Source organism: Chiloscyllium plagiosum, unplaced genomic scaffold (genome assembly GCF_037043375.1).
Source record: "Chiloscyllium plagiosum isolate Xiang-an unplaced genomic scaffold, Cpla_swu_hap1 HiC_scaffold_20, whole genome shotgun sequence".
Taxonomy (NCBI): domain Eukaryota; kingdom Metazoa; phylum Chordata; class Chondrichthyes; order Orectolobiformes; family Hemiscylliidae; genus Chiloscyllium; species Chiloscyllium plagiosum.
The window spans coordinates 18,763,027-18,772,250 of record NW_028270158.1 but is presented as its reverse complement, the minus strand read 5'-3'; the positions used below and the strand labels follow the sequence as shown (position 1 = coordinate 18,772,250).

At 43.6% G+C, this 9,224-nt stretch overlaps 1 protein-coding gene across 3 annotated transcripts in view; it reads left to right on the top strand.

Moving 5' to 3' along the window:
* The first annotated feature begins 2,781 nt into the window (after positions 1-2,781).
* LOC122560798 (cytochrome P450 3A21-like) overlaps positions 2,782-9,224 on the top strand; it is a 37,442-nt gene continuing 30,999 nt past the window's right edge. For 2 of the 3 annotated variants that reach the window (XM_087997707.1, XM_043711905.2), the window contains exons 1-2: positions 2,782-2,907; positions 4,282-4,375. In XM_087997707.1, coding sequence (XP_087853833.1) covers positions 2,810-2,907; positions 4,282-4,375 — 192 coding nt within the window. In that variant the 5' untranslated portion in view covers positions 2,782-2,809. The remainder of the gene's footprint in view (positions 2,908-4,281; positions 4,376-9,224) is intronic. The other variant, XM_087997708.1, reaches the window with a different exon arrangement.

Sequence of the window (9,224 nt, the reverse complement as noted above, 5' to 3'; positions counted from 1 at the left end):
CCTTGGGTTCATGTCACACTACAGGTGACCTCACTATATTATACACTCTTTCGCACACAGACGCATGCAGACACACACACTCTTACATGCTCATACACTCATGCAGACCCTCTTATGCACACGCTCTTTCTCATATACACACACATACACCCCCCACTCACACCCATGCATGCACCCTCTCTCAGGATTATACCACATCACACTCACACACATACTTTACCAAGCTTTACACACGCAAACACTTTCTCTCCTGCACGCGCTCACACATGTAAGTCTATGGGGTGAGTTTCTATTTGAAGAATTATATTTGCAGATACATTCTATTTTGCTCAAAAAATGCACAATCTGCAGGCAGTCAATCCATTAAATATTTTGTAAATTTCACTTTGGAACTTTGGAGCTGTACCTGCCTCTTTGTCGGATACGTGGAATAGTCTATCTTCCATAGCTACACCGGCACTGTTCACCACCTTTTCCTCCGTTACATTGATGACTGTAACAGCGCCACCTCGTGCTCCCACGAGGAGGTGGAACAGTCCATCAACTTCACTAACACCTTCCACCCCAACCTCAGGTTCACCTGGATCGTCTCGGACACCTCCTTCCCCTTCCCCTTCCCCTTCCTCTCCATCTCCATGAACTGACTCAACATAGACATCTACTGCAAACTCACCAACTCCCACAGTTCCCTGAATTACCCCTCCTCCCACTCTTCTTCCTGTAAAAATGCTATCCCTTATTCCCAATTCCTCCACCTCCACCGCACCTGCTCCCAGGAGGACCAATGCCACCATAGAACATGCCAGATGGCCTCCTCTTTCAAACACCACAATTTCCTCTCCCACATGGTCAACGATGACCTCCAGTGCATCTCCTTCACTTCTGTGCCTCTGCCCTTGAACACCATCCTTCCAATCGTAACAAGAACAGAAACCCTGGTCCTCACTGTCGACCCCATCAACCTTCAGATACACCACATCATCCTCCACAAATTTTGCCACCTACAAACAGACCCCACAAGCAGGGATATATTTCCCTCCCAACGCCTATATACATTCTGGAGAGACCATTCCCTCTGTGACTCCCTTGTTAGGTTCATGTCCCTCACCAACCTACCCTCCACTCCCGGCACCTACCCTTGCCACTGCAAGAAGTGCAAAACCTGTGCCAACACCTTCCCCCTCACCTCCATCCAAGCCCCAAAGGAAGCTTCCACATCTGACAGAAATTTATCTGTACTTCCACACACATCATCAACTATGTCCGTTACTCTCGATGTGGTCTCCTCTAGATTGGGGAGACAGGATGCCAACTTGTGGAACATTTCAGAGAACATCTCTGGGACACATGCACTAAACAACCCCACCACCCTGTGGCCAAACACTTCAACTCCCCCTCCCACTCCACCAAGGACATGCAAGTCCTGGGCCTCCTCCACTGCCAAACCCTAACCACCTGATGCCTGGAGGAAGAATGCATCATTTTCCACCTTGGGACCTTCCAACCACATGGAATCAATGTGGATTTCACCAGGTTCCTCATTTCCCCTCCCCTCACTTTATCCCAGACCCAACCTTCCAACTCAGTACTGCCCTCTTGAACTGCCCTGTCATCTTCCTTCCCACCTATCCACTCCACCCTCCTCTCCAACCTATCATCTTCACACCCACCTATCGTGATCACAGCTACCTTCCCCCCAGCCCCACTCTCCTCCCATTTATCTCTCAGTCCACTTGGGCCACAAGCCTCATTCCTGGTGAAGGGTTTATGCTCGAAATGCTGATTCTCCTGCTCCTTGGATGCTGTCTGACTGGCTGTGCTTTTCTAGCACCATGCTCTTCAACTCTGATCTTCAGCATCTGCAGTCCTCACTTCCTCCGGAAATAGAACCAGTTTGACTGAAGATTGGGATACAGACAGACACTAACCTCATACCTTTTAATGCATTTCCTGAGCTGAGATGTCAACTTTTTTTTATAAAACCTTAAGTTATTTTGAGAATGTGACTTAAAATAAGTTCTGGGATTTAGATATTAATGAACCGAAACCGGCAACTCATTCTAAAAGATGAAAGACTGGAGGGGGTGATGGTGATAGGTCATCCCCCACCTGCATCTCCCTATTGCCTTCCCAGCTATCTTGCTCCCACTCTCCACCCCCACCCTACTGTTTATCTCTCAGCCCCCTTTACATTCCCGATGAAGGCGTTATGCCCAAAACTTGAACTCTCCTGCTCCTCGGATGTTTCCTGACCTGCTGAGCTTTTCCAGTGCCACACTTTTTGATGACGAATGAAAAATAATCATCATGTCCATTCTGGATGGAGCAAGAAACACTGGAATGTTGTGACTTCAACTTATTGTGTTTCCTTTCTTTTGTATGATTTGGATTCATTAGGCCCTGAAGGGGGAAAGTGTGTCTAAATTCGATGTCTCAGAGATACAAAAATCTAGAGTCTGGTCAGATGGTAGTGGGCTATCATTGCTATTTACTTACAAAATGATAGCGTGCTGAGGGCTCCTGTGGTACAGTGGTTGTGTGAGCCAGGAGACTTGCTTTCAAGTCTCCAAACATGTGTCATAATATCTGAGCAGGTTGCTTGAAAAATATCCATCTAAGACACCTTGTTCGCACGCGATGTTTCATCACCTGATTTTGCTAATAGTAGGTAGAGTATTGAACATTGATGGTTTGGTGTGATGAAGCAATCCTGATCCCGCCCTCTGGCTCTCTGCCCCCCCACTCCCTATAAACACAGCCAGCACTAGCTCAGGCTGCTCACAGTTGCTGCCTGCTGTTTGCTCTCGGGATGGCTGTCCTTTTTGCAGAGAGTCTGGGGGCGATCCGGGCCGCTCTGTCCGACCAGACCTGGATCCTTCTCATCACTTTCCTGCTCCTGCTGGCTTGGTAAGTGTCTGCGGGATCTCTTTATCGCCTCGTCCAGCTTCCAACGATGGGACACAACAGTCACAAAGTTCAACTGCAGTCGCTAACGGGGACGGGGAAAGTTTGTCACCAGGTGGTCTGTGTGTTTGAACTCTTGTGTGTGAGGCGGAGAGAGGGAGGGGGCTCTCCTCAGCCTCTGACCGCACTCACCCTGCCCGGGCAATCGCTGCTGATTGTGGGGTATTTTCCCTTCCTCCTGCCCCCAGCCCTGAGATCCCAGGCTCTGGCTGAATGAGGCTGGTCCCAGGATGGGAGAGAAGCTGATCCTTGTGAGATCCAGTTTCGGGTGGGGGCAAAGGGGGGTCGGGGGTGCTGGAGAATGTCTGGTAGTGAAGAGACAGTCAGACCTGGGAGTGTGTGAGAGGAAGCCATCCTCCTAACGCTGCAGATTCCTCCCTCCCTCCCTCCAGCGTTTTCGGTTGAGGATGAGAACAAGCTGAATGTCTGGGGCAGGTGAGGTTGACAGTCCTCTGTTTTGTGGTTATCCAGAAGTTAGACAGGACTGTTTTAATTGTTTATAGGGGTAGGTCTATTCTGCCTATTATAATCTAGATCTTGTTTTAGAGCTAAACAGTATTTACAATGGTATGGGAACCAGATCTTACATTTCCAGAAGGGCACACAATTGAACGATTTCTTCTCCATCAAATAACCAGTGGGATTTTGTTATCTATTAACCACCACCAGTAAATCATCCATGTTTACCAATTGATTGATGTAGTTGCAAAGTCATACAGACAAACGGGGGGGGGGGGGGGGGGCGGAATAATATTCAAAATGGAGTTGGAAGGGGAGATAGGAAGTCAGTTCTTCTACCCAGAAGTGTCTTATCACACACAAGTAAGCGTCTTCCCACTACCAAAAGCTTCATGACTTTGTTGCTTTTAAACTAATAAACATTAAAACACTGTTAAGGGCAGTGCAAACCATGAAAGGTTGGGGGATGAGGTATTTAGGGAGAGTAAGAAGGGACTAAATCAAGATGGAGGGTGAAATAAAGCACTGAGGAAACAACTTTCTCATGTGCACCAATTAGCCTCAGTACCTGTTAATCATACCTGGAACATGCACATATCCACATTCAATTAGTTCAGCATTTGAAATATTAGCCACTTTTAACAATAAACACAATGAATGCTGGAGAAACTCAGAAATGACTGCATTGTGAAAGAGAAACAGAGTCAAACAAGATGATACTGGACTAAAAATGTTAACTCTGGCACTATCCTGTGGAGAGAGAAACAGTTTTGCTGAGTGTTTCCAGTATCTGTTGTACTTTGCTTTTATTGACATGTTCAGGTTTTGTTGTTGATGAGATAGTCATTCACTTTGCAGGTACAGTGTTTTACCATTTGGGTTATTTAAACGCATTGGAGTTCCAGGCCCAAGGCCACTGCCATTCATTGGAACATTTCTACATTATAGAAAGGTATGTTTGGTTGCCATTTTCTTTCCTGACTATGTCAAGAACTCCAATTTGAACCTTAATGAGAGCTGATGGAGATTCCTCGAACATATTTAAGGGTAAAGGTGAATCTGGAGGATGCAGGGTTGGTGCTGGCTGACTGTCATCATGCTCTATTTAGTGAATTAGCCACAATCTGATGGAACTCTCCCACAGGACTGTCTCACTGGATGTCTGCAGAAGTGAGTTTGAACTTGTACTCCTGTGATTGGCAGTGCTAGTGCTTCAGCCTTGGACTGACTGCAGTAGTGTGAGATATTGTATTCTAGTTCCCTTAACTAACCCACTCACAAATGCTTTATATTTTCCACACACAACATTTTATGTTTATTCGTTTGTAATCCTTTACTAGCCCACTAAGAAGCTCACACCACTTTCCAGTTTCATTCATTCATTCATACCTCCCTACTATAATACGGTTTCATTCAGTCATTCATAAAACCACAGTTTTGTAGTAATTTTACTACCATGATAGCATTAGCGCATTTTCACATCTTATCAGCACTTGCTACAAGCAGTGTTTAGGTTTATTTACCTCTGAATAAGTGTAGTGTATTCAGATCAATGCCATACCCTCCATTATATCTCCACGAAAGATTATGATATTCATCAGTCCTTACCAATCAACTCTCATACCTGAATAGATTACAGAACATCAAACATTTTCCCCAATTAGTACGTATTTGTTAAATGCCTTTTAACTGAGCTCATAGAGTCATAGAGATGTACAGCATGCAAACAGGTCCAACCCGTCCATGCTGACCAGATATCCCAACACAATCTAGTCCCACCTGCCAGCACCCGGCCCATATTCCTCCAAACCCTTCCTATTCATATACCTATCCAAATGCCTTTTAAATGTAGGAATTGTACCAGCCTCCAACACTTCCTCTGGCAGCTCATTCCATACACATACCACCCTCTGTGTGAAAAAGTTGCCTCTCAGGTCTCTTTTATATTTTTCCCCTCTCACCCTAAACCTATGCCGTCTAGTTCTGGACTCCCTCACCCCAGGGAAAAGACTTTGTCTATTTATCCTATCCATGCTCCTCATAATTTTGTAAACCTAATAAGGTTATCCCGCAGCCTCTGACGCTCCAGGGAGAACAGCCCCAGCATGTACAGCCTCTCCTTATAGCTCAAATCCTCCAACCCTGGCACCATCCTTGTAAATCTTTTCTGAACCCTTTCAAGTTTCACAACATCTTTCCAATAGGAAGGAGACCAGAATTGCACGCAATATTACAACCGTGGCCTAACCAATGTCCTGTACAGCTGCAACATGACCTCCCAACTCCTGTACTCAATACTCTGACCAATAAAGGAAAGCATACCAAACGCCTTCTTCAATATCCTATCTACCTGCAACTCCACGTTCAAGGAGCTATGAACCTGCACTCCAAGGTCTCTTTGTTCAGCAACATTCCCTAGGACCTTACCATTAAGTGTATAAATTCTGCTAAGATTTGCTTTCCCAAAATGCAGCACCTCACATTTATCTGAATTAAACTCCATCTGCCACTTCTCAGCTCATTGGCCCATCTGATCAAGATCCCATTGTAATCTGAGGTAACCTTCTTCACTGTCCACTGCACCTCCAATTTTGTTGTCATCTGCAAACTTACTAACTATACCTCTTATGCTCACATCCAAATAACTTATTTAAATGGCAAAAAGTAGATGACCCAGCGCCGATCCTTGTGGCGCTCCACTGGTCATAGGCCTCCAGTCTGAAAAATAACACTCCACCACCACCCTCTATCTTCTACCTTTGAGCCAATTCTGTATCCAACTAGCTAGTTCTCCCTGTATTCCGTGAGATCAAACCTTGCTAACCAGTCTCCTTGGGGAACCTTGTCGAATAACTTACTTGAAGTCCATATAGATCACATCTACTGCTCTGCCTTCATCAATCCTCTTTGTTACTTCTTCAAAAAACTCAATCAAGTTTGTGAGACATGATTTCCTATACACAAAACCATGTTGACTATCCCTAATCAGTCCTTGCCTTTCCAAATACATGTACATCCTGTCCCTCAGGATTCCTTCCAACAACTTGCCCACCACCGATGTCAGGCTCACTGGTCTATAGTTTTCTGGCTTGTCCTTACCATCTTTATGTGTTTCAAGACATCCAGCACTTCCTGCTCTGTAATATGGACATTTTCCAAGGAGTCACCATCTATTTCCCGACATTTTATATCTTCCATATCCTTTCCCACAGTAAATATTGATGCAAAATACTCGTTTAGTATCTCCCCCATTTTCTGCGGCTCCACATAAAGGCCGCCTTGCTGATATTTGAGGCTAATGTAAGAACTGTGTATAAACAGGCTAATGTAAGAACTATGTTTAAACAGGCTAATGTAAGAACTGTGTATAAACAGGCGAGTGTAAGAACTGTGTATAAACAGGCGAGTGTAAGAATTGTGTATAAACAGGCGAGTGTAAGAACTGTGTATAAACAGGCGAGTGTAAGAACTATGTATAAACAGGCGAGTGTAAGAACTGAATATAAACAGGCGAGTGTAAGAACTGTGTATAAACAGACGAGTGTAAGAACTGTATATAAACAGGCGAGTGTAAGAACTGTGTATAAACAGGCTAATGTAAGAACTGTGTATAAACAGGCTAATGTAAGAACTGTGTATCAACAGGCTAATGTAAGAACTGTGTATAAACAGGCGAGTGTAAGAACTGTGTATAAACAGGCTAATGTAAGAACTGTGTATAAACAGGCGAGTGTAAGAACTGTGTATAAACAGGCGAGTGTAAGAACTGTGTATAAACAGGCTAATGTAAGAACTATGTTTAAACAGGCGAGTGTAAGAACTGTGTATAAACAGGCGAGTGTAAGAACTGTGTATAAACAGGCGAGTGTAAGAACTGTGTATAAACAGGCTAATGTAAGAACTGTGTATAAACAGGCGAGTGTAAGAACTGTGTATAAACAGGCGAGTGTAAGAACTGTGTATAAACAGGCGAGTGTAAGAACTGTGTATAACCAGGCTAATGTAAGAACTGTGTATAAACAGGCGAGTGTAAGAACTGTGTATAAACAGGCGAGTGTAAGAACTGTGTATAAACAGGCTAATGTAAGAACTGTGTATCAACAGGCCAATGTAAGAACTGTGTATCAACAGGCTAATGTAAGAACTGTGTATAAACAGGCGAGTGTAAGAACTGTGTATAAACAGGCGAGTGTAAGAACTGTGTATAAACAGGCTAATGTAAGAACTATGTTTAAACAGGCGAGTGTAAGAACTGTGTATAAACAGGCTAATGTAAGAACTGTGTATAAACAGGCGAGTGTAAGAACTGTGTATAAACAGGCGAGTGTAAGAACTGTGTATAAACAGGCTAATGTAAGAACTATGTTTAAACAGGCGAGTGTAAGAACTGTGTATAAACAGGCGAGTGTAAGAACTGTGTATAAACAGGCGAGTGTAAGAACTGTGTATAAACAGGCTAATGTAAGAACTGTGTATAAACAGGCGAGTGTAAGAACTGTGTATAAACAGGCGAGTGTAAGAACTGTGTATAAACAGGCGAGTGTAAGAACTGTGTATAACCAGGCTAATGTAAGAACTGTGTATAAACAGGCGAGTGTAAGAACTGTGTATAAACAGGCGAGTGTAAGAACTGTGTATAAACAGGCTAATGTAAGAACTGTGTATCAACAGGCCAATGTAAGAACTGTGTATCAACAGGCGAGTGTAAGAACTGTGTATAAACAGGCCAGTGTAAGAACTGTGTTTTGGGATTCTGTTGCCGCCTCGAACTCGTGCTACTTGTGGTTTCTGAATAAAGAGGTTATTTTTGCCACTTACCAATTTTGGTCGGTATTTGAACACGATCTGGCAGTAGTGTAAAAGAATTATTTTAACAGCATGGCTAATAAATAAAGTGTTTCAAAAAATCGCAGTTAAAAATTACAGAAAGAAATGCAAATCACAGGCCTTCAGTCTGGGGGTAAGGATGGGCATGGGGGTGCAATTACAACAGAACAGAAGAAGCCTCTATTGTAGTTCTATGCCCAACCTCAATTTCTCTTTTCAGCTTAATTTTCATTTGGGCTGGAAATAGATCAGCAACAGTAAAGTCCTGATTATCTGACTTGGTGATAAAGGTTGAAGGATAAATATTGCCAAGATAAATACTGCAAGCAGTAATTGCTGCTTATCTTTGAAATAGTGCTGTGGGATCTTTCACATACACCCAATAAAAGGAAGATGAGGCCTTGAGTTAACCTGTTGTCAGAAATACACTGTTCAGTAAAAGCTGCCTTCATCTGATCACCTCAAACAGTTGATAGGATGATGCTGCTGTTGCTCCATGTCCTTCTCACATTCTCAGTCTGGATGAGCAAGGTTCTGAGGTACATACACTGTGGTCATGGACATGTCTTATCAGAGACTGAAGACAGAAGTTTGGTATCAGAGATAGTGGGAGGGATGAGGGGATGTTGAGATGAAGCTAGAGGAACACACGATGGATAAAGCGATTGGAAAGGGTCCTCAATAGAATAGATGGAGTCTTGTGCGGAGCATAAATTCCATGAATACAACAACTGCCTCATATGACCTGTCTTCATCTTTGAAAGTGATTTCAAACTGTCTGCTGTGATTGATTCCGATGAGGTTACATTAATGTATACTTGCAAAATGTCAAAATGGAATGGAATTAAAAAGGTACATTTGGTGGTGGTTCCAGAAGATTCTTTTGACTAGAACATTTGTAAGAGCACAGGACATTGACTGAAAACATTGCAGGAATGTGTTTCTCTGGAGTTCAAGAGGAGCAGTGCCCTTCG